Here is a 26,169-nt window from a genome sequence, read left to right on the forward strand (position 1 = left end):
AATACAGGATATTATTGCCACTGAACCTATATAGGTGGGGACACCAAGAAGTCTTCACAGATTCGGCATATATAGTAGTTTCTAGCTGTAGAAAGCAACAACCATTTTTCAAGAGCCAGCTGCTTTGGGTAATGTAAAATGATCCACCCAGCTGTACTCATTAGCCTGCACGCAGGAGGGCAGGTGGGATGCAAAGAGAAGCAGGCAGGTGAAGTAGCAGAGTGGCCTGGCTCAGTACAATAGGGTTGTGTTGCAGAGGGGTGCAGACCAAGTGCTGATTGGCAGGAAAAGGGCCTGCTATTGACCAAGCTTCCAGATTTTTTACAAGAAAAATCTGAGTTGTGTGAACCGAAAAACAAATAGCTGTAGGTCACTGTTGCAAGTCCTGCAAATACCCTATAGCACAAATCACAGATGATGATCAATTAATTTTAATATATTTTTGTTCACAGCCCAACATTGAGTTCACGTCCACATATTAGTAGTCTCTATAGAAAACAACTATAGAGCTATGAGATATTAGACTCTGGTTTATAAAACTAACACTATAGCTGTGTTCATAAGCTAATAAATATTAGATTTGCCCATATTTAGTATTTTTTTAAGTAATGGTATAAAATAGTACATGCTTTAAAAAATGTAAATACAAAAGTATATGATATAAAAATTCCTATCATTGTTTTTTCTAACCCCCAGTTATCCCCACAAGAAATAACTACCAAAAACAATTTTATGTATTGTATGAAATAAGCATTATACAAAATCAAGATCACACTAGACAGTGTTCTACAACTTGCTTTTTAAAATCAAGTATGTAGCTATTTGCTCTGTTGAAATTTTAAAATAAAACATTTAAAGCCAATAGCAAATATGAATTTTTAAAAAATTAAAAACTAGTGGGTGGTTACAGTGAGCCAAATTATTATTATAGTAAGCTATGGATATTGCAAATAGTGACACTTTTGAAGTTTTGACTCAAGAATATTGTATTCAAAAGAAATGTTTGTTTTTTCTTTTTGTTTAAGCATCAGGGCAGTTCTAGAAGTGCTGTGGAAGGGAGGGAGAGATGAATCCCTCCATGGCCTGGGCCAGACAGACAGTCACCCGCGGGAAGGTCCCCACGGGAAAGGGTCTTGAGCTTCAGAGTGAAGCGAAGATCCTCACATTCAGAAGTTAGGGGCCAATCACTGAAGTCGGCAGTGGGAGGCCCTTGTTCTTGCTGTTTGCCCCCCGGGGGTTTTTCACGGATGCAGCCCTCCTGGCCCAGTGGCCACACGGCCACCACCTCATTACAATGCCCGGGGCTGAGGAAGGACGCTGCCTCTGAAGCGAGGTCCCAGGGGACCAGCGAGTCAGTTTGACCAGAGAAGGGGGCACAGAAACTCGAAATCAGATCCAGACCTCAGTTAAAAGCTTGTTCAGAGACATTGGCAGAGCGGATGGTTCATTAGGGACCATGGAAGCGGTTGCTGCCCTGATCCTCAGTCTGGGGGCGGGGAGCGGGGGCGGTCTCCCACCAGGGACACCCCTTTCCTCAGTGCCAGAGTTCAATGCCAAGCTCCAACTTCAGAATTCAAGGTTGTCTCTATTAAGAACACGGGATTGTTTTTAATTTTTCACAGTATCCATGTGACTCAAGAATGCATTTCTTTAGCATCCAGACACATTACGCTGGATGTTGAGGATTTTTTCCTGGAAAATATAAAAGCTGAAAAAGAAAAGTGGCCTCGCCATGCACGTGGGTTGTGGCACACCCATGAGAAAGCTGTACAAACCCTATGTTTCTAATTTTAGTCCAAAATCGTGGCCTCAGGTTGTATACGGTGGCCCAGGTTTGCCGTCATGACAATGGGCCCCTAATATTTTGTTTTTAAATGCCTTATTTATTGTTCTTAATTCCATTTTTGACCCAAGTCCTACAGGTAAAAGGAGCATTTGTTCTGGTTCCCATTGGCATCTCTTGTCCTGGAGAAGTTTAATAGCTCCCTTTTCCTCTCCAAGTGCCCTGGAATAGACAATTAATTATATGGCCACCCAATCTATGAGAAATATGTAATAGGGCAAAATTTTAAATCATAACCAGCAGATTCTAACTTAGAGTGTCAGAACAAGACCAGCAAGGACCCAGAAGAGGCATGGGCCCGCGGCCAGCACTTTTATTTCGGGCTCCCAGTTTGGCCCTGAGCTTCCTGGTGACTGGAAGAAACGGCTTATCGAATTGTTAGCGTCCATCAAAGTAACAAATCAAGCCAGTTCTTCAGGAACGGCAGGCAGAGTATTTCCCTCTTCTAGTGCTTCTGTTTTGCTTTTAAATTTGAAGGTAGGTTAAATTTAATAACAATAAACTCATTGATTTAAGAAAAGACAAGATAATGAACTGGATATTTCTTATTTAGGCTTTCACCATAGCAACTGCTGATGAAATCTTACATACAAGAGAGTAGACATATATGTCTGTTTCGTCTATGAAAATCAATCTCTCATTTGGCTGTAACAAAACTGCAGCAAAGCTCTTTGAGACACTGAGTTGGATGAACGTATTTAAAAATGTCCAGAATTAGCTACTGTGGGAGGGCCATTGACTAATGAGTTAGTATCCAGTCCCAGAGACTGCAGTCCCAGAGACTGCCCCACTTGGCAGGATCCTCAGTGATGACTAGTGCTGCTTCCTGGCTCGTCCCATCTAATCCCCGAAGAGCTTTTCAGCAACCTCTGCAGTTGGTCATTTAACTTCTTAAAACCCTCCAAACTTAGGAAATACACTAGCTCCGGGGGCTGCTGTTGTATTCTTAGAAATTTCTCCTTGTGCTGACCCTAATCTGCCTGCCCTAACTCTTTGTAAGTAAACACAGAAGTCATGATTTCTGTTTAAAGCCATTTGCAGATTAAAGGTTGGCTCCCCTTGATGGTAGAATGCACCTGTGATGATCCTTGTAAAATGCCTCCATCTTTGGCTGTGCAGCATTGCGAATTTTCTTTGTTATGTATGAGTAAGCATGGTTGTGTAATATGTGCTGGAAGGGAAGATTCAGCATGGCTGTGCTGAGTATAGTTACTTTCATAGTAATTAATCTAACAATTTCCTTAAGTCCTTTTCATCCCTATTTGACATGCTATATTTTTAAAGGATCTTAATGGTTGGAAAATGTGGTTAATATTTTTTCAAGTTGCATTTCCTATAATTTTCAGTATTTTCCTACATGGAAAAAATACGCCTACCCGGCTAAATTACTAAAGTGTAAAATGAAATTTTCCGGGCTGAAAGGTAAGTTAAGTTGGCTAAAGCCTTCCCCATTAAACAATACATGCAAGGCAGGCCGAGATCGCATTGGCTGGGATATAAGATAAGCCATATATTTCAAAAGGGCAAATTTACGTTTATTAATCAAATATAATCTGCCTTTATTATAAAAAGCAAATAAGATCAGAGGACGAGTTTTGATATGAAAAGAGTCCTGTTCAAGAGAGGAGGCCTAGCAGTGAGGCCAGATGGTGAGTGAAAGGCCAAGGGACGGGGCTGGTCTCAGCCAGCACATCTCACTTAACTGGCATGTGACCTTGACAGAATGCTTAACATTTCTGAGCCCATTTCTCACAGTTTCAGACACCAGAATGCCACTCCCACCTCAGAGTGTGTCCCTGCACACTCAAAGAATAGCTCGGGGCCAGCACACTCTTTCCATAAACGAATACTTTTTCTGTAAAATTTCACAAGTATTTTAGACTTTGAGGATCTTAGTGGCTGTGTTCCAATAAAACTTTGTTTATGAACACTGAAATTTTAATTTCACCTACTTTTTATGTATCTCTGTTTTTTTTAAAAAGTTTTTTAACTATTCTAAAATGTAAAAAAAAAAACCCCACATTATTTTCGTGCTGGCTATGTAAAAAAACAGGTCGTAGGCCAGATTTTAGCCCATATTGTGCAGGACAGAGCTCAGAGAGGCCAGGGGACTTACACAGAAGTGCTCAGCTGTAACTGCAAAGCCCATGCTCTTACCTAACTCCACAATCTCTGATCGAGGGACCACATTAATGACAGTGTCCCGGCCAGGTGGCCCTGCTGTCTTCATAGACCCTTGTAATAGCTCAGCATTTATCGTGTGGCGGGCCTCGCTCAGGTGCTTTGAATGGATTCACCCAGCTGACTCTCCCTGAGCCGATGAAGCAGACAGTAGCATCATCTCCCTGTTACAAGAGGGGAGCAGGCTTAGAGATGCAGCACCTTGCCTAAGATTGCTCTCTCAGTAAGACGCAGGGCTGGGATATCAGGGTCCGACTTGATAACCTCAGAAACATGGCCTCTCACATAGAGTGTTTTCTATGAATTGTTCATAAAAATGCCATTTATAGCCCGGCCAGCATGTCTCAATGGTTGAGCATTGACCTATGAACCAGATCACGGTTCGATTCCCAGTCAGGGCACAGGCCTGGGTTGCAGGCTCTATCCCCAGTTTGGGGCGTGCAGGAGGCAGCCGATCAACGATTTTCTCTCATCATAGATGTTTCTATCTCTTTCTCCCTCTCCCTTCCTTTCCAAAATCAATAAAAATATATTTTTTAAATGTCATTTATAAAAATAAATCACTAAATGCGATTTGCCATTTGATAGTGGTCAAAGCAGGCCAAGGCGGAAGGTGTCACCATCTGCAGGGAAGCCACCTACAAGTATTAACTCTTCGCAGCCCAAAGAACTGCTGCATTTGGTCAGTTGCAAGAGTCAGCTAAGACTCATTAGGTAACAGAACCCCACCCCCACCCCCCACCCCCAACGACCACCACCAAAAAAAATCAACTTTTAAATGTATTTTCAAAGAGAAAGAGATGTGAATTATTTTCAGGCAACAAATAAATGATCCATCCACCAGAGTTAGTTGGGGCATTTAAAACGATGCACAAAGATCATTTCAATTTGAGGGAAAGGTGAAGGGGCTCTTCCTTGTAGCACATTTAAAACAGGCTTCACCTGCACAGCTGTGTGGACCTGAGCTATTATTCATGCGTAACCTGCCATTGTATGTATGAGCCTTGGGTGCCTTCGTATTGAGAGAAGAGCTTAGTCTCCAGGAAACCGAGGCTGTATCTCTAAGTGGCATCAAAAGAGAAAAAGAAAAGATTCCGGGCCCTAGCTCCAGATAACACAGCAGAAAGAGCACAGAGCAAGACCCTGGGAACCGTGACCTCTACTCCCGTCTCTGCTCTCTTATTAGCTGTGCGACCTCGGGCAAAGTACTTAACTTCCCCGAACCTCCTCTTGCATGGTATTTAAGTACCTCTGCCTTTCTCTTGGGCAGAGCATGCGTGCGTTTGGCTAGTCACATGTACAGTGCAGATTAAAAGCTTATGGATTTAACTGTGTTTAATGGGAAAACAATCAGACAGATACTGCTGGGTATGCAGTCTTCTTCATGGTAACTATTCATAATAAGCTTTACATGTGCAGGACAGAGCTCAGATAGGCCAGGGGACTTACACAGAAGTGCTCAGCTGTAACTGCAAAGCCCACGCTCTCACCTAACTCCACAATCTCTGATCGAGGGACCACATTAATGACAGTGTCCCGGCCAGGTGGCCCTGCCTGAGGCGCGGGCACGCTGCAGGAGCACCGCATCCGGCCTCGGGATGCAAGCCACGTTGTCGCTCGGATTTGCCTCTCAAACACGCAAACTGCTGACCTGGACCGGTTAGGTTGGGAGTGCTCACATGCACCGCACAGTAGTTAACCTTCCAGGCGTCCACTGTGCGCAGACGTTAGAGAAGGAGAGAAGTGAAGTGCAGGAGACTAAAAGCGTTGTCTATGGTCACTTGGCGAGGATGCGGCCAAGAGCGGAGCCCAGATCCAACTCTTACCTGCTCCTCTGGGCTGCCTCTCTGGGCTTGGATACATTTCCCATTCCTCCAGAGCCTGGTTTAACAAAACAAAACAAAAATACTTCTTAGGGCCCTAACCGGTTTGGCTCAGTGGATAGAGCATCGGCCTGTGGACTCAAAGGTCCCGGGTTCGATTCTGGTCAAGGGTATGTACCTTGGTTGCTGGCACATCCCCAGTGGGGAGTGTGCAGGAGGCAGCTGATCGATGTTTCTCTCTCATTGATGTTTCTAACTCTCTATCTCCCTCCCTTCCTCTCTGTAAAAAATCAATAAAATGTATTAAAAAAAATAAAAATAAAAATACTTCTTAGGGTCCAAATCACTCTGAAAGATTCATTCCGCAGAGGAGAGGCGGGAAGGTGAGAGAGGTGTCCTAGGGTGGCAGAGAAATCTGAGCTGTACCAGCCCCAGGTGGGTGAGCCAGACTGCGTAGGACTCTGATCTTCCAGTTTCCATGATGAACTTGGCAAGCTGCTGACTGCTGGGAGACGCGTTGTATAATTTACTCTCCGGGTCACATCTGGAAAGTACATGCACGGGTTGCATGCAGAGATTAAATTTGCACTGTGATGCTTTGCAAGCCAGACTCCATACTCTTACTGTACAAAAGGCAATGAAGCCAGTGTGCTCTCCCGCTTCTATTAGGTTAGTGGAAATACAGGCACATTCGTTCCCTTTATTCCATCTTATTTGTAAAACAAACCAATACAATGGTTATTGGTGGGAAGAGAGGATGGAGGGCATGAATGGGGTGAGATGCAAAGGTTTAGGATGGTTTCCCAGGAGACTATCAGTAGGAGAGGCAGACAGGGAGCATTCCAACTATGCATCTGTACCTTTCACCTTTTGCCTTTTTGAAATCTAGGGACTAACTGATGGGAAGAAAGGCGAAAAAATGGGCTAATCGATTCCAGTCTTCGAATTTTATACTTTAAGTTATACACTTAAAACAGCCTTATCCAATAGCACCTTTCCATTTTACAGATGGTAAGACTGAGGCTCGAGGTTAAGTGACTTGTCCAAGGTTAGACGGTTACGGGTGTTGAAGGCAGAGCGCAAACACAGGCTTCAGAGCCCTGGCCCTGTTCCCGGTCACCGGCCACTTCCAATGTCCTTCCCTGGAAGACCAGAAGCCACGGGCGAGGGAAATACCTTATAAAACAGCGCGTGTTCTTTCCCTTCGCTCAGGCCCAAATACGGCGGAAAGTACTGCACGGGGCGCAGGAAGAAATTTAGGTCCTGCAACGCGGAGCCGTGTCCCAAGCAGAAGCGCGACTTCCGAGAGGAGCAGTGTGCTCAGTTTGACGGGAAGCACTTCAACATCAACGGGATCAGTCCGACCGTGCGCTGGGTGCCCAAGTACAGCGGAAGTGAGTGCGCGGCCGGCGGGGTGGTCCGGGGCCCAGGGCGTCCCCGCACGAGGCGCACTGCGCTCACGGTGTGTCTCCTCCAGTTCTGTTGAAGGACCGGTGCAAGCTGTTCTGCAGGGTGGCCACGAGCACAGCCTACTACCAGCTCAAGGACAGAGTGGTGGACGGGACCCCGTGCAGCCAGGACACCAGCGACATCTGCGTCCAAGGCCTCTGCCGGGTAAGTCGCCGCTGGTGTTTCCGTCACTGTTGTCTCGCTGCCAGGCTGTGGTCTGTGGCTTTCTTGACGGAGTAGCAGCTGCTAAGGCCTGTGCACTGCCTCTGGGCAGTGGTTGTCCCAAGTGGGGTCCCCAGAGCAGCATCAACACCCCTGAACCTGCCGCCGTGGATTTTTCTTGATATTCTCAGCCCCTCAGGGGCCTGCACAGAACTTCCCTGTGAAGGTGTCTTGCAACAGTCTCCCCACACGCTCCTTCACCGTAACCTCAGTGCTTAAGGTTAAACCCAAATGCTCCCTGGCAGCAGTTTCTAGATTGACTAGCTCTGCGCCAGGGTGGTCTGGTGAGGAAGGGCTGGCCTCACTCAGATTCGTCTTTCTGATTTTAAGCAGGAAAGCTTCTACCTGAGGCACACCTGTCATTTACTCTTCGAAGGGAAATCAAGACACTTCTGGCCGATGGTAAAGCATCAGAGCAGTGATTTCTCAGGGGCCGATCCCATTTTACTGTGCTCACCAGTCACAGATCATCCCTAGCACAGCCAGGGTGGGAGATGGCCTGTGTGTTCCTTGCTCGTGGTCCCTGGCAGATGGGATTCCTAATCGGAGGATCCGACTGCAAGAGCCCCTGAGGGCGCCCCCCACGCCCTGCTCACACCTGACGGTGCAGGTCCTCCTTGTCAGCGTATTTTGTGGCAGCGCTGGAGTCCCTCCCTCAAGACTGGATCCTACAAAGGAACCAGATGGGCAGGAATGGGGCGCCGCCCCCCTGGTCTCCAGGTTGCTGCTGGTGTCCTCAGAGCTCAGGCTACACTGCTGCTTTGCACTGAGACCTGAAGACATTCGGGAGGCCGTTGGGAGCCTCAGGCCTCAAAGGGGTCTGCAGCCATCGCTGGCCTGCACTCATCTGCAATACTTACACAGGCGGTTTCACGCCAAGTACATTTCCAGCTTGTCTTGGACAATTGGGAGATGTCAGCACTGGGCGCCGGTGGGCGTGGCTGGCGGCGGTGGCCGCAGTGGGCAGCGCTGCCCCTTCAAGATCGGATGTGAGCTCTTTAATTGGATACAGTCCTCGCTGCTCCATTTCCCAATGCCAAGTGGGCTTTTCATTTACTGAATGTATTTGTGGGCTAGTGCTCCTCAAACTCGACTCTGTAGGTGCAGCACATCAGGAGCTTGTTAACATGCCAGGACATCTGCCCGAGCCCGCAGATCTGAGGGTGCTCGCGCATCTGCACATCCGACAGGCTTGGGGTGCCCTGGGCTGCTGCCCCCCTCCCCCCCACGTTTCCCATAGCAAGTTTGACTTAATTTTCTTGTCATTTTGAATGTCCAGCATGCAAAGAAGCACATTACTTGTTGTTTTATCATCTTTATAATAATTACCACTTATTTCAAATGTTTTCTTTTTAAAAGCAAGCTGGATGCGATCACGTTTTAAACTCGAAAGCCCGGAGAGATAAGTGCGGGGTGTGCGGTGGCAATAATTCTTCATGCAGAACAGTGGAAGGAAACTGGACAGTAGCAGTACATTACGGTAAGACTCTATTTCTAACTCCCACGAGAAGGAAAATGGTCACCATTTAAAAATTGCTCACCTTGTGTAATATGTAAGAAGTAATAATGTCGAGCGTAAAATCAGTCTTGTGAAGGTACGTTACCCACCTGGCTATAAGCGAGAGTTATAGTGTATTCCTTTGTTGCTCGTATTTTATTCCAGGCTTAGAGAGATGAGCCATGCTGTGGAACACTGAACTTCTGCCCAATTCTTTTCAGGTTATAATCTAGTGGTCCGAATTCCAGTGGGTGCTACCAGCATCTATGTGCAGCAGGAGAGCGACTCAGGAAAACTGGAGGACGATAACTACTTAGGTGAGATGGGTGCCCCTGCCACGGGCAGGGATTCTTGTTTTCTGGAGCACTTGGTGGACACTTCCCTTCCTGCATTGCACGCGGAGAGCTTTCCGGTGTCAAGTATTTTCACAAAAGAAGTTGGTCTTGAAATTCACTTATTTGATTTCTCAACATATATAGACTCTCAGAGTATTGATGTAAGATTCATGTAGTCACATCAGTCAATATTGAGGGATTTACTCTGGATCTTAGAAAATAGAAAGGCCCTAAATCAAAATTTTTTAAGCATTTTTTAATCGATTTGAGAGAGAGAGAGAGGAAGTGAGATAGACAGAGAGAGAAACATCAATTGGTTGCCTCCTGTATGTATCCCTACTGGGGCTCAAACCCAAAACCTAGGTATGTGCCCTGATGGAGGATCAAACCCACCACCTCTTGGTGTTTGGGACGATGCTCCAACCAACTGAGCCACACTGGCCTGGGCCCTAAATCACATTTTGAAAGTACTTGTAAGTTTAGCATAAAATCATTGCTTTGAGTCTTTTTCAAAAACTGTCCTGTGGGTAACTGACTTACAAAGGTTTTATTAGAGGTATTACCTGACTTAATGTTTATGTTCTCGGCTCTAACCAAGAGTGGACTACTCAATATTTGCTTACAGCTGGTCATTCCAAAGGTTCTCTAGTGGCAATATTTTTCTTGTGTCATGACTAGGCCCATCTGGTTACTTTACCGATTCTTCATCCTTCCCTCCCCACACTCCGGCATGTGATTAGCTCAGACCCATTCCTTATATTGAAAGCACAGCACCCCGACAACCCTGTGTTCACTTTCAACAGTGTGCTCAGCCGAGTCCCACTCCAATTTATATCCTTCCAAAAACTGCAGTAAGTGATGATGGAATTTGCCAACCATTTTTAATTAAAAGAAGGACATGGGAGAGGGGTCATGACTGAGAGGATTCAGCTGGTCACCTGGCACCACCGTACCCCTGCCCGTGAGAGGCAGCGTGCCGGCCCCGCACTCAGATCTGGGGAGATCGGGCAGCCCTTTTGGCAGTCAGGTTAAAGGAAATGAGTGTGCTAATGGGCTTTCTCCTACACTGTCCAGACGGGAACTCTTTATCCACCTGAATACAGCCTCTATGGGAGGCTGCCTCCAAACACTCGCCATATTGAGCTAGTACATGAGTCTTAGTTGAATCTATATTTTGGAACGTCTGCATGAAATCCTCCCTAAGATAGACAGTGACCCTTTAGTCAAGCAGGCTCATCAACTATAACATTTAGACATGACTCCATTATAGCATTTTCTGTGTGTGTGTCATTCATTTAATTAACCATTCAATAATGTGTGCTAGGCACAATAACAAAAACAAACAAAAAATTTAAAATAGGAATCTCCTTTTTCTTGGAACTTACTTTTTAGTAGGAGCATATCAGTGATTTTTCAACCTTTTTCATTTCGTGACATATATAAACTAATTACTAAAATTCTGTGGCACACCAAAAAATATATTTTTTGCCAATCTGACCAAAAAAAGGTATAATTTTGATTCATTCACACCAAACGGGTATTGTTGTGTTTGTTGTTGTCATTTTTTTTTTTTAAATTTGACGATCTGAGGGAAAAGAGGTCAGTGCCCTTGACTAAATGGCATTGCCTGTTTTAAAAAATTCTTGTGGCATACAGGTTAAAAATGGCTGGTGTAGATAGACAATAACTTAATAGATGAGCAAACTATATACTATTAGAGGAGGATATGAGCTATTAGAAACCAGAGCAGCATAAGGGAAACCGGGGTCCTGAGGGTGAGCTGGGAGCGGTGGCGTTGAGATACTTGAAATGTAGCAGAGATAACAACACCCTGGCGGAAGAGCATTCCCAGCAGAGGGAACAGACAGTGAAAAACCCCAGAGGAGGAGCATGTCTGGATTGCTCCGAGAGCAGGAGGAGGCCACTGCGGCTGGAGCTGAGTGAGCGCAGAGGAGAGTCCTAGACGAGGTTCAGCAGGTGTCAGGACTAGATCACAAAGGGCCATGTAACCATTGCAAGGATTATACTGAGACATGGGGTACTATGGTGTTTTGAGCCCAGGAATAGCATGATATAATCATTTTAGAGGCCCGGTGCACAAATTTGTGCCCAGTGGGGTCCCTCAGCCTGGCCAGCGATTGGGGCTGATGGGGGTAAGGAGGAGCGGCCAGCCAGGGGGAGGGCAGCTCCTGCGTTGAGCATCTGCCTCCCAGTGGTCGGTGCACATCATAGCAACTGATCACTCAATCGTTTGGTTGCTTAGGCTTTTATATATATGGATTTATTTTTCAAATGAGCACTCTGGCTGTTATGTTGAGAATAGGTGGCAGGGGAGAGGAGGGGGCAGAAGCAGGAAGGCTGGTTGGGAAATTACTGCAATAATCCAGGAGGAGCTGGTGGCTTGACCCCAAGTGGGGCAGCAGAGGTGTGGCACGTGGTAGAACTCTGGGTATCTTGTGAAGCCAGGGGCATTGTGGTTTGTTGATGGACTGAATGTCACCTGTGAGAGAAAGAGGGGGACTTCAGGGTTTGGACCTGAGCAACTGTGGGGTGGAACTGCCATCCACTGAGGTGAGATGGCTTGTTTCTCCTTTTCTCCCCATGAGCACGAGGTTTTAAGGTCAGAGGCTGTGTCGTTATATCTTTAGCTCCTGATACAAAGCCTACACACAGAGTAGGCACATGGTTGCTGAATTGGGAACAACCATTGCTCATGCTGTCTTTACGGAGTGCCCACTGTGTGCTCCTAGGGGATGGGGTTACCATGGAAATAGACAGAATCGCCCCTTCGTTTAAAGACCATAACGTCTCACTTGAAATCAGTCACTCAGTGACTGCCCAGCTTTCCACGTCCAAGTATCTAGATGAGTGGTGACTTTATAAGACACTTAACAAAGTTCTTGGGGTTTCTTTTCAAGTTATTTTTTTGGCAATCCTCGTTCCTCATCCCACCAGCGTGCAGAATGGGTCGCGCACTTTTCTTCGTGAACTGGGTTATCAATTTGAGCACGTGGCCTCCCTACTTCCTCATCACATCAGCAGCATCACACACAACCTCCTGTATAAACCGATTTCCTGCGCGCGAAAAGCCATGTCGCCCTCCTCCTTTCTCTCCCTTGGAAGGGAGGACGGTTCTCCCTTCTTCTCCTCCCTCCTGGAAAAGTAATCTCTGTCCACGCAGGGGCCTCAATTCCATTCAGCTTCATCCACCAGGCCAGGCGCCTGGATTGAGGAGGCCTCCTGATAGGCTTCTATTCCTCACGGGAGGTTTCTGAATCTTTTGTAAAGAATGAAGTCATCTGCGACAGGCAGTCTGAGGCAGTCATGGCTCTTTAAAGGGACATTCGGTAAAGTCACCTGTGAGCAGAAGGACGTCTCTCTGGTCACACCTGAGAAGTGTGCAGGCCTGGAAGTCGCCATTCATGGAGCGTGACCGCTGGCACCGCGGAGCCTTTGAACCCTGCAGCGGGTTAGGAAGGAAGGGATACCATCAGATCTGGCGCGTAGACGTTCGCTCTTGGCTTGCAGGAAGGAGCAGTAAGTGCTAGAAGAGTCCATGCCCAGCTGTTCCGTTGCTAAGCAACCTTCATCCTTCTCCCTCCTGATGTGTGAAGGCCAGCCCAGCCACAGTCCTTCTGCATGTTTTGGGGATGGAGCTGCTTCCAAGTGAGAAGGCTTTTGGAGAGCCCAGCTCTGATGGGGGAAATGGGGGGAAGGAAGCCAGGAAATTAGCTCCCCTAATGGCGTTAGTGGGAGGCTGGGCAATCCACTGTTGTTCTCAGGAAATGATTCCGTCACAAGGTACCGAAGCAGAAAGTCTCCCTGTCAAAGGTCACCCTCTCACACACACCCTCCCTCCTGTTGGGTTGCAGCCCTGCTGCCCCCAGAACCATGAGGATGCTGTTTTTGTTTTTTGAGAGAAAAAAGAGCCGTTGCTGTGATATTACTTGCCTCCAGTACACTTAGCGCCGGATTAGCTGTGGCAGCAGGAAGACGGGGATCAATCTGGCTCAAGGTAAAGCAGGAATGTCATCTCACCTGGTGACCCCCATCTCATTCCCTGCTCACCGTCTTTGGGACAAGGAGATGCAGTGAAGGGTGAAGGGTGAAGGGTCAGGTCAGCAAGAGCATGAGAGGAAGCCTGGAGACATGGGACAGGAGCCCAGAGCCCCCTAGAATAAACAGTTGCTCTTTGAATAGGAGCAAAACTGGATTACAGCTTCATTTACAGACTGGCCTGGTGACACCTTATTTCCCCCTTTTCGTGAAACATCAGCTGGGTGGCTAGAGGCAACTTCACTTGAAAAACTGGGTGATGTTGGCAGCATGTCCTGCCATCACCATGTAAGGGACCCACATTAGGAGTCTCCGGATGCCCTGGTGCCATGGAAACGACTTCACCTCCAATCAGTGACCCGTTGAAACTTGTGCGTCTCGCCGGGCTGGTGGGGCTCACGCTGCAAAAGCTGCAGGCGAGATGAGGCTGCCAGGGGCTCACACTGACAAGGAAACAGTCGTTTGGCTGCAAGCACTCTGCCTCCTTGTCTTGATGTCAGGTTCAGCCAATCACTCCTCCTTTAACATCATCGATTGAGCCCCGACTGGGATCTTTCTCGGCCTCAGAAACGTGCATTTTTAAATGGTCACTTTACTAACGACGCTCCTGCGGTCTAGCAGCAAACAATTTACATTTTTTTAAAATGTGTCGCTAAATATATTTGGGTTGTATTTGTACACACGAGGAAGAATGCCTGAATTCGTTTTTGTTTGTTGATGTCCTTCTTAGAAAACGCTAGTGGTTAGCAGGCTTTGGAGACAGGCCTCCTTGACAAGAGACCTGCCTTGGGAAGGTACTTGCTGACATTTAAGAAACGCTTTCTTCGTCTATATTAGGCATCGATAGCGGCCTGACAGGGAGACGATGCATGTAAAGGCATTCTGATCTGCCAGGAACGGAAGCCGGTGTGTCCTGCCGTATCTAACATTCTTAACAATCCTATGAGAAACCCATCATACAGAGGAAGAAACTGAGGCTCAGAGAGGTTAAGTAACTCACCCAAGATCACACAAACAGAAGGGGAGAATTGTATTGCTTTTTGGTCTGACTTCAGACCCTACACATCATTGTATTGCCTCCCTGTAGAAAAACGTATGGCTGACCGGACCTCGGGATACACATGACTGGAAATTGAGATTTATCGGTGGGAGTGAATGGTGGGGCTGGAAAAATAGGTCATGATAAGATTTGTGAAGGTACGGAAAGTCATCCTGGGGAATGTGAACTGAATTCTGTAGGCAGTAGGGATTGCCAAAGAATGTTGAGCTAAGAAGCAGCAGCCATAGTTTTGGAGGTTCGTTGTTGTTGTTTTTTAATCTTTTTTAAAGCTTTTCCCCTGTCTCCACGTTCTTCCCCACCATTTCAAATGAAGGCATCGTATGCTTCCCTCAGGGTCCAGATGGGGCTCCCAGGATGGGAATTCCGGTAGAGAAGTGCTGGATTAGGGACAGAATTCCATGCAGTTAATTCCTGACCCCGCAGAGTCTTTGCATCGGGACAGTGTCCAGCTGAGGGAGTTCTGGGAGGTTCCCTGTACGAGAAGCAAGAGCGTGCTGCTCCTGCGCTACAAGAAGCTCTCAGAGCTCGCCTCAGCCCGCGTTCATCTCCTCCACATGGGGCACCCTGCCTTCTCTCCTTACCTTCTCACCCTCCTACACGCACGCTGCTGCTGCCCACGTGGGAAAGTACGCTACCTGCCTCAGTGAAAGATGGGCAAGGACCTGACAAACACTTGGCCCCTCCTCATGTCACAACCAAGACAGATTGTCATGAGCATGTTGCGGAGCCAGGAAGCTGCAGGGACCCTGTCCTGTGTCGGTTCTTGGGCAGCTAGTACCAACCCATGGATATGGGTGCTGGGGCGAAACCTATTTGCTATCTATGCATTAAATGTCCATGTTCCTTTTATTATTTTTTTTTCTGTTTGTTTGTTTTTATTTTGATCATTGAATTCACAAGGAAATAGTACTAATTATTTAAACAGAAAAGCTAAATCAACCTTCAATGCCATTAAAATTCAGCTAAGTTTTTAAAGTTGAAATCTCTTTTCAGGAGATACCACTATATCTCCCATCCCAGGCTGTGATCATTAGAATAGTCAAAAGGGAAAAAATTAACTCTTAGCAGGAGGCAGCAAAGAAACTCTGTCAGATATAATCTGGAAAAATGAACAGATCCAAAGGGTTTAGATGAGTTTATGGGCTGATGGCTGCCGGGGTCCAACCCCAGCGGGTCCAGGGATCCCCAAAGGTGTGGACGGAGTCGGCGAAGAAGGAATGACACGGAGACAGCGTTCAGTTGATCAGCAGCCTAGCCAGGATCTCTAGCCAGGATCTCCAGCCAAGTTCTGTTCAGGATCTCCAGCGAAGTTCTGGTTAGGATCTCCAGCCAGGTTCTGTGTCCATGTTCTCTCGCTAGGTTCTCCAGCCAGGTTCGGTCGCCAGGTTCTGTAGCCGGGTTCTTCAGCCAGGTTCTGTCTAGGTTCTCCAACCAAGTTCTGTAGCCAGGTTCTGTCCAGGATCTTTTGCCATGTTCTCTCGCTAGGTTCTGTCTCTAGGATCTGAGGCCAGTTTGTTTCCAGGATCTTTTGCCATGTTCTCTCCAGCGAAGTTCTTCTGTCTCTATAGAACGTTCTGTGTAGGTTCTGTGCCCCATGTTCCTTTTATTCACCAACACTCACGGCCTGGGTATTTCAAGGGCTCCCTTCCTGCTGAGATTTGCCAGTCAGGCACAATTTACAAACGGTGAGGGGCCTTTTCTCTAGTGTTTCCTGCCGAGCCCACATGTTTGATAGCCCTGATTTGTTGAGTGTGTGTTTCACGTCCAGCCCAGTCCTCCAGAGGATTCATTATCCAGGGAGCAGGGCCACTGGGAAAACTGACTGGTACCTCAAACCAAAACTTTAATAATAAGTACAAGGGGGAAAGAGGTGATTAGGATTTTATCCAGAGCAATTAGTCAAAAAATATGAGAATACATTTATTTTCTCTTATGTTTATGTTCAACAAGATTACATTTTAATTTTTATCGTGCCCAGTTTTGTAGATGGAGACTAACGCAGTTGGTAAATATTTCTGCCAAAGTTTCCCACTCAAGTCATGATGTCAGGGTGGTGCATTCTTTCCTTGCCATCTGAATTCAGCAGTCATCTCTGAGAGGGAGTCCCTTCTTAAGAACTTTCTGGGGCTTTATTCGCTCTCTCCTGATACTTGATACATAAATTATTCCTCGGAAAGCAGCTGCCATCTCATCTTCCTTGTCCATTTTCGGTCTGTTGTGTAACTTACTCATGGGTCCGACTGACTGTCATGTTCTGCGTTGGCTAATGTTTCGGCACTTGACTCAGGCAGTTCTCCAACATTATTTTTCCAGTTTCGCTGATTATTTCCTCTTTTATAAGATCTGCAGTAGATTCATTCATTCTGCCAAAGAAAGTATGTATTAAGCACCTACCAAGTGCTCTCTGGAAGCTGGCATATATGTAGTAGCCAACAAGATGGTCCCCAGGTCCTAGTCCTCAGGGGGCCTACATTCTCGTTTGGGGAGGAAAGCATAAACAGTGCTGTGGCGAGAAATGCAGGTGGGAAACGGTGTAGAAAATGGAGATCTGTGCTGGTGGTGGGAGGGATGGCCATTTCCAAACTAGTGGTTCTGTTGAACAGCTTTTACTGTTTGAAGAATGATCTCAAAACGTGTGGCTTCACAGAACAGATACAGACGGTCTCCAGATTTTGTGTGTCAGGAATTCGGGGGCAGCACGGCTGCGTGTTTCTGGCGTGAGGTGTCTGTGCATCTGAAAGCTTGACTGGGGCCGGCAGATCCACTTCCCAGGTGCCTCCCTCGGACCCGCTGGAAGAGGCCCCAGTCCTCACTGCTGTTTGCAAGAAGGCCCTCAAGGGGGCTGGTTAGGCTTCCTTACAATATGGCAGCTGGCTTTTCTTCCTGAAACCAGAGATGCAAGGAAGAGCAGGGCAGAGCCACATGCCTTTGACCTGGCCTTGGAAGTCACACTGTCATTTCTGCAGTGTCCTAGTGACTACATGTCAGTGCTATTCCATGGGGGAGGGGATGACCCACGAGGTGAGTTCCAGGCGGCAAAGGTCACTGGACCTGATTGGAGGCTGGCCACTGCTGTGGGCCTCATGGAAAAGGTGGCATTTGAGCACACAGATTGGCCATGGATTTTCAGGTCTCCACATCTGTCACACAAAGAAGACTGACCAAGACTTCATGAGCCCGAGTAAAGCCAATGTGAAGAAGGGAGGGATATTTGCGTGGGGATCCGTTTTGTTAATGTTCAATTCATTGTACCTGTTTTTACATCATGACACTCTTGTTTCCATCTCTAACCCTGTCGTGGTGGGGCTTGTATAACAAATCTTAGGTTAATCAGGATGCTTAGATTTCTCTTACCCTTGAGAGGCACCTTGAAGCGTAGGTGTTGTTTTCTCTGTCTTAGAGATAAAGAAATGGAGGCTGAGGTGAGGACGTGATTTCCCAAGGCCCCAGAGCCAGCAAGTGGCAGAGCTAGGATTGGAGTCCATGCCTGTTTGCCTGAGAAGTCCATGTCCTTTGCACGCTGACTCCTTATCCAAGTGTCATGTCATTGTTCATCAGGGAGCCGTTGGCGGCAAATCAGTGGGATTCTGTTTTCTTACCTCCAGCGCTATCGAACACCGATGGTGAGTACTTCATAAATGGGAACTTCGTTATCACAATGGCCAAGAAGGAGATCCGCATTGGGAAGGCTCTGATCGAGTACAGTGGCTCCGAAACCGTCATAGAGAAACTCAACTGCTCAGGCCGCATTGAACAAGAACTCCTGATTCAGGTAAACGTGTGGCCACGAGCCCACAGCCCTTTGCTTCCACTCGGGCCAACCAGGCATGCAAACACCATGTCCATTTTGTCTGCACATCGCAGGTGCTGGCGGTGGGGCAGTTGTTCAACCCCAAGGTGTACTACTCTTTCAATGTCCCCATCGAAGACAGGCCCCCGCAGTTCTCCTGGAACAGTCACGGGCCCTGGCAGCCCTGCAGCAAACCTTGCCAAGGTATCAGCTTTGCAGTTGCGTTTGGGGGGGGGAGGGGTGAGGTAACCTTTTAGTGTGTTCACTTTTCCAGTTTTGTCAACATATAATTGATATTACAACATTGTATGTTTAAGGTGTACGATGTAATGATCAGATATATTACAAAAGAATCACCACCATAAATTTATTTTTCACCCATCATCACACATAGCTACAGTTTTATTTCTTGCAATGGGAACTTCTAAGATCTAATCTCTGAGCAACTTTCAGATATACAACACAGTGCTGTTAACTGTGGTCACCATGCTATACGTTACATTCCCAGGACTTATCCATCTTCCAATGGGAAGTTTGTAGCTTTGACCACTTTCAACCCATTTTGTCCATCACTACCTCTGACCCACACCTCTGGCAACCACTAATCTCATCTCTGTTTCTCTGAGCTTGATTTTCTTTTTAGATTCCACAGTTCTTCTTTCTATATACCTTTGAGGTGTTTTTGAGTTAAAAAAAAAAAAAGAATTGCAGTGTTTTTAAATATTTTTAAGAAACAGGCAAATACATGCTATTTATACAACTTTCTATCTGCCTGCATTCTCTGCTGTGCATTCTCTGAGTCTGTCTCACACTTGGCTGCATGGTAAGCTTTCTGAGGGCTGAGGGCTCTGTTAGCTTTCTTCGTCTAAGAGTTTCACACACACTGGGAAGCCAAACCAATAGGCTCTGTCACTTTCCAGAAACATCAATTTAGTAGTCATATGACATATTATTTATTGTGTTTCCTTTTGTCTGAATTAGGTGTTGGCAAACCACAGACAGGGGGCCAATTTCAGCCTACCCTATGCTTTTATAAATAAAGTTTTATTGGAACACAGACACACTGCTTGTTTATATACTGTCTATGAGCAGCTGCTTTTGTCCCATAATGGCTGAGCTGAGTTTCAACAAAGGTCATTGGGCCCACAAAACCCAAACTATTTACTATCTAACCTTTTATAGGAAATGTTTGCCAAGCCCTGGTCTGAACAGTTTATGGAATAGGTTACTCTCTCTGACTAATTTTCCCCCTGCTTAGGAGAGCGGAAACGAAAACCCATTTGCACAAGGGAGTTCAATCAGCTCATAGTTTCTGATCAAAGGTGTGATCGGCTGCCCCAGCCAAGCCCCATCACTGAGCCCTGCGGCACAGACTGTGACCTGAGGTAAGGCCAGTATTTCGTCATGGTCTTTACTCCTGAGCTCTGGGGGTCTGGCCGGAGGTCTCTGGGTGAGCAGCAGGAGCAGGGGATGTTGGTCTTTCGTCCCCATCCTTGTGTTTCTGTGAAATGGAGATTATCCAACACACACACCTGCACATGTCTTATTCCTCTTTTTTAAGAATTAAAAATAGCTAGTGCCGAAACCGGTTTGGCTCAGTGGATAGAGTGTCGGCCTGCGGAATGAAAGGTCCCAGGTTCGATTCCGGTCAAGGGCATGTACCTGGGTTGCGAGCACATCCCCAGTGGGAGATGTGCAGGAGGCAGCTGAACGATGTTTCTCTCTCATCAATGTTTCTAACTCTATCTCTCTCCCTTCCTCTCTGTAAAAAATCAATAAAATATATTTAAAAAAAAAAATAGCTAGTAAACTATGGCACTTGCCAAAAGCAGTTTTCATTTGACCCTCACAATTCACTGTGTAGGTATGGTATCACTATGATTGCATCACATCTTACAAAAGTTTAGCTTGAAACTCAACAGAAAAGGGGGAAACGTTATCCATTGAAATACCTGGAAGAGTCTGTAATCACTCAGAGTGTATACACCCCAGGGGAGCTCTAATGCACATGAAAGTTGCAATGTGCTAAGGCAAGGTGGACTCATAGAAGGAGTTGGAAGGAAATCTGTATGTAGCTGTCTAAGGATCCAAACAATTCTGCATTTAAGTCTGAAATCTAAGGCAATGCCCTAACAGGTTTGGCTCAGTGGACAGAGCGTCGGCCTGCGGACTGAAGGGTCCCAGGTTTGATTCTGGTCAAGGGCATGTACCTTGGTTCGGGCACATCCCCAGTAGGGGGCATGCAAAAGGCAGCTGATCGATGTTTCTCTCTCATCGATGTTTCTAACTTTCTATCCCTCTCCCTTCCTCTCTGTAAAAAATCAATAAAATATATTTAAAAAAAAAAAAGAAATCTAAGGCAAGAAATGGTGGGTGGGTGGAGAATGCTATAGTTTTCCCATTTGCCTATAAGCTTGATTATAACACGTTTGAAAATTTAGTAGCCTGGAGGTTGCATTGTATAGTCTACATATTAGTTAAGTGCAGATAAGATGAGTTGGTGCTTTAGTCTCCTTTGACAGAAAAGAATCTACAGTAATAAAAGACAAACATGCAAATTGACTGTACCTTCTCTATGCCTTAAGCCATGCCCACCAACCAATCAGAGCGACTATATGCAAATTAACCCAACCATGATGGTGGCTGGCAGCCACAGAGCTGGAGCAAGCAGGAGGCTTGGTTGCCCCAATGATGGAGGAAGCCAAGCTTCCCGCTTGCTGTGTCGGGCTCTGAGCTCCACTCAAAGCAACAAAGTTTCAATTATAGAAGGTTAATAAACCCCAGATACCTGCTTTCAGCCGGCCGTGGCCACAGAGCTGGAGCGAGCAGGAGGCTTCCCTCCCACCTGCCCTGGCCGGCTCTGAACTCCTCTCAGGGCTACAAAGTTTCAATTATAGAAGGTAAATAAATCCCAGAAGAAAAAAAAGGAGAGGCTGGGAGCTTCCATCGCCAGGGGGCTTCGCCAGCCTGAAAACGGCCCTCAGCCCCTCACCCAGACTGGCCAGGCGTGACCCCCCACCCTAAAAGGGGTGTGGCCAGCCTGAAAACAGCCATCAGCCCCTCACCCAGGCTAACCAAACCTCCATGGGGTGAGGGTCCCCAATGGGGGGGCTTGACCAGCCTGCAAACAGCTATCAGCCCCTCACCCAGACTGGCCAGGCACCCCAGTGGGGACCCCCACCTTTAAGGGGTGTGACCGGCCTGCAAACAGCCATCAGCCCCTCACCCAGGCTGGCCAAACCTCCATGGGGTGAGGGATCCCCACTGGGGGGTGGTGGTGTTTGACCAGCCTGAAAACAGCCCTCAGCCCCTCACCCAGGCTGGCCAGGCACCCCAGTGGGACCCCCACCCTGATCCGGGACACCCTTCAGGGCAAACCAACCAGCCCCCACCCATGCACCAGACCTCTATCCTATATAATAAAAGGGTAATATGCAAACTGACCCTAACAGCAGAATGACTGGGAATGACTGGTCACTGTGACACACACTGACAACCAGGGGGCAGACGCTCAATGCAGGAGCTTCCCCCTGGTGGTCAATGCACTCCCACAGGGAGAGCTCTGCTCAGCCACAAGCCAGGCTGACATGTGCCAGTACAGCGGTGGGAGCCTCTCCCGCCTCCTCAGCAGCGCTAAGGATGTCCAACTGCAGCTTAGGTCTGCTCCCCGCTGGCAAGTGGGCATCACCCGAGGGCTACCAGGCTGCCAGAGGGATGTCTGACTGCCAGCTTGGGCCCAATCCCCTAGAGAGTGGGCCTAAGCCAGCAGATGGACATCCTCCAAGGGGTCCCAGACTGCAAGAGGGCATAGGCCGAGCTGAGGGACCCCCTGACTGCACAAATTTTTGTGCACCAGGCCTCTAGTTATTAATATAAAATAGTATGGGAACTTGTAAAGGTCTCACCACTCATAAGAAGCAAAATGGACACTTCAGCACTTTGCAGGTTCCACATCACCATACCAAATCCTGTTAAGTGGTATTGGCAGGCCTGTTGGCTAGAGAGAAAATAATAATGCATTCTCGAGGTTACGAGAGATGAGCAGTGCTGCAATCAATTAGTCATGTCTGTCATAGGAATAGGAGGGGCAACATGGCACGCATGCCACATCTTTGTGAGTCCTGGTCTGAAGTCTCTGATTTCAGAGCCCTGGCTCTCTCCCCACTGCCCTTCCTCTCCACCCATGCCATGGACCCGCTTGCTGGTGGATTTGTCAAAAAGAGTTGATAGAGGTAATTGTAGAAAGAAAAACCCAAGTTCTTAAAAGGCAGACATTTACATGGGCAGCATTAATTCTTATTATAGGCAATCTCCATACAAACCCATTGCTTCAGCCAATTGAGTTAAACTAAAGTTTAAGGTCTTTTCAAAAAAATAATTATCTAGTTAATGCTGAACTGAATTAATCACTGAAGTTTAGGGAGGAAACATTGAATTGGTAGAGAGATTCCTTGAAGCACAACTTCAATAAATTGGGAAAGGTGACATTTTACAATTAACCTTATATCAATTATAACTAATAAGGTTGTAACAATAATAGTAATTATATTGTTCAGAGTGGTAACTACTCTGCAAGTAATAATAGAGTCAACCATTTACTATGGATTATTTTTAAGTAATATATGATCCTATTAACAGTCTTTTATTAATCACATATATAATCACATATATATAAAATAGTATCCTATTAATTAGTTAATATATTAATGTCCTATTTATCTTATTAATAATCTAATAAGCAACACAGTACCTAAGTATTATTATTATTACTCTAAATTAACAAATAAGGAACACAGGGTGAGAGAAGTTAAGCAAACTGCCCCAGGTCACACAACTAGTTAGTGAAGGGGCAGGATTTAAATATGCTTTGTCTGACCCTTGAGCCTTACTCTTTGGAGAGAGCTGTTTTCATTTTGATTTCAGGCAGTGAGTGATATTTCTTGATCTCATTTTGTGTAGCTTTTCTTCCTTTGTGAAAAGAAACACCTCCCAGGAGATTCCTGCCCCACCCTTGTTCTCGCTCTTACTTGGACCCCTTCGCTGTCATTTGTGCTCTGGCTGGGTCAGAACAGGAGACTGTGATGATGGGGGGTGTTGAGTGACAGGTGCAGCTATTGTGGGGCTCCTGCTGCAGCACTAAGCATGCTCCTCTCATTGCATTGTGGGGAAGACAAGTTTGTGCAAAGCATCTCCAGTACTAGGACATGACCTTACCAGTAAAAAAAAAAAAAAAAAGATTCTTTAAGAACCTGCTTAAGTGTACCCAAGGAGCAACAATTTGAGGTGGAGCTGTTGTTTGAACTGTTACTTCAAGGAACTGAAAATGCTCACTTCAAACAAATTCCAGTCAGCTACCATGGAGTTGGTAGTGATGCCAGCTAAGCTGATGGTCTCCCAGAGTCTCTCATGCACTGGAAGCTCTCAGATATAAAATCACAATGAAAGCAAATTTTAGAAAGCAAATATATTGAGAAGGCACCTGGAATCCGTGAGACTTAGGAAGAATTATATGGCAGATCTCAGCTGGATGTCTCCTCAAACTGTGTTGTGGTTTATGCGGAGGTACATGATGCTTGAACTGGCTGGAGAGTACAACACCGAGAGCAGTAGTAGTAATTAATAGCCACTTTTCTTGAGTGGGTGTCATGTGTGTTCAATGTTACACATGCCTGGCCTTCCCATCTTCCCAGTAGCCCCGCGAAAAGAATCCCGTTTACCCCATTTCACAGATAAGGAAGCTGAAGCTTGGGGTTAAGTGATCTCCTTAGGGTCTATAGCTAAAAAGTGTTAGAGCTCGAGTTCACACCTAAGTCTTTCTGATTTCATAAATCATCCTCTCACTTTTATTAAAAACTGGAGGCCCGGTGCACAAATTCATGCACAGGTGGGGTCCTTCGGCCTGGCTGGTGATTGGGGCCGATCGGGGCCCTCTCGCCCAGTCCCAATCAGGGCTGATCGGGGCCGGCTGGGGGTAGGGACCACAGGAGGTTGGCCGGCTGTGGGAGGTGGCTGTGGGAGTGCACTGACCACCAGGGGGCAGCTCCTGCATTGAGCGTCTGCTCCCTGGTGGTCAGTCTGTGTCATAGCGACTGGTTGTTTGGTCGACCAGTCATAATGGTCGCTTAGGCTTTCATATATATAGATAATTTCACATGACCAAGGTGAAACCAGCGTTTAAAATCTTTTCATTTTATCATATAATAGGTATGTCAAAGTTGCTATTCTAAATTTCCTATTCAGAGAAAGTCCTCTTTTTTATACTTAGCTTAAAAAAAGAAATACTTCGACTCTACTGAGACCAAAGGAGCTCAGGGCACAGGCTTGGATGAGAGTAGCACCTGTGGCTGATAAAAGAAAAGGCGAAGGCGTGGTAGCCATGTCTTTTAGTGGAAACGTCTGGTAGAAGTTGTTCACTGAAAACCAGACACAAACTGAGCCCAAGGAGGTGATTTCTCTTTCTTCTGTCAACCTGACAGTTTCTATAATTGTGATTTATACTGAGTATTGCCAAGTGGCCACGTGCAAAGCTAAAAGACTGAGGAGAGAATTGTTACTGATGGTCAAACTCTAAAATAGTTTTGCCCAAAGCATGTTTGTGGAACTCTACTTCCATGAGATGATCCCTGGCCGGCCAGGATGTTTGACTGTCTCCTCCCCTGTGTGGACATCCGTAGTGCTGATGAGCATTCCGAAGGCTCTGAGATGTAGAACTCTGCTTAAATCATGGCTCCCGCCCATAGAGACAGCACTTTTTTTTTTTCTGTTTCCACTTACTAACAGACACTTGGCTTTTCTGAAACAGAGGAACAAAATACAATGTTACATGAAATGAACCGAACGAATTCAGATCACTAGTTGAGACCACCTTCGAGGGAGCGACTGTGAAGCAAAGGATCGCATTTTGAGACCTTTCCCAGGCAGTGTATGACCTTTGACACTCTTCCAGGTTCTCTGCTCGGATTCCGGGCATTGTGTGACTATCAGGGAGTCTCCACAGTGTTTTTCCAGCCTGCGCTGTTGAGGCGGGACTCCTGCCTCCCTCATCCAGGATGGGAAATAACCTTTCCACACGGAAACGGTGAGGAAGGCAAAGTGCAGGTAGCCAGGAGCCGAAGGGCAGATGAAAGTTCCAGCTACCTCTGCTGAATTGGTCCAGGGTTTTGCCTCACTTCCTCAGGGAAGTGAGGGTTCGCCCAGATTAAACTTTGGCAGGATGAGATAAAGCGTTGTTTTACTGTCCCTCATGTAACATGTTCCGATTAGAACAAAATCCCGTTAGCCCACTTTACATGCCGAATGTAAAAGTAGGTCAACTCTGACCTACTTGTGAGCATTAGTGAGGAATTCCGAGATAAGCTTGAGTCCAGTACTATTTTCTCCCACGTCCTCGCCCTGGACAGGTGTGGATGGAAGAATTCTTAGGGCCTCACCAAGCCACTGAATTTCTGAACAATACAGCATTAATAATTAAGAGCAAATCCAAATGAAGATGGTAAAGAAAGCAATCTTTTTTATTATTAAATTTAATCAACACAATACATTTCAACTTTATTTAGACTATTCTAAATAAATTCAATTTCAGCATTTTTTCTTTAAGCATTGACCATGTTCCCGAGCATTAAAAGAATTTATTTTCCCATTCTGAGCACCTGCTGTGTGCCAAGAAAGGCTACAAAGATCTGTAGATTCAAATCTAGTTTTTAAAATATATAATTATGGAGCAGTAAGGAAAAATAACAATTGTAACACAGAGGAGTTTTAAGGCAGTACAAATACTCTCTAGAGCAGTGGTTCTCAACCTTCCTAATGCCGCGACCCTTTAATATAGTTCCTCATGTTGTGGTGACCCCCAATTTCATTGTTACAAATTGAACATAATTAAAGCATAGTGATTAATCACAAAAACAAAATG

The 26,169-nt window shown here is 46.4% G+C and overlaps 1 protein-coding gene across 1 annotated transcript in view; it reads left to right on the forward strand.

Moving 5' to 3' along the window:
- Window positions 1–26,169, forward strand: part of ADAMTS9 (ADAM metallopeptidase with thrombospondin type 1 motif 9) — a gene marked incomplete at its 5' end in the record, with an annotated part of 167,331 nt that overhangs the window by 51,875 nt on the left and 89,287 nt on the right. The window contains 7 exons of the mRNA XM_081106532.1: window positions 7,060–7,241; window positions 7,325–7,461; window positions 8,878–8,998; window positions 9,238–9,333; window positions 18,073–18,239; window positions 18,332–18,461; window positions 19,516–19,642. Coding sequence (XP_080962658.1) covers window positions 7,060–7,241; window positions 7,325–7,461; window positions 8,878–8,998; window positions 9,238–9,333; window positions 18,073–18,239; window positions 18,332–18,461; window positions 19,516–19,642 — 960 coding nt within the window. The remainder of the gene's footprint in view (window positions 1–7,059; window positions 7,242–7,324; window positions 7,462–8,877; window positions 8,999–9,237; window positions 9,334–18,072; window positions 18,240–18,331; window positions 18,462–19,515; window positions 19,643–26,169) is intronic.

The sequence above is a fragment of the Myotis nattereri genome (genome assembly GCF_964212035.1).
Source record: "Myotis nattereri genome assembly, chromosome: 14".
Lineage (NCBI taxonomy): Eukaryota > Metazoa > Chordata > Mammalia > Chiroptera > Vespertilionidae > Myotis > Myotis nattereri.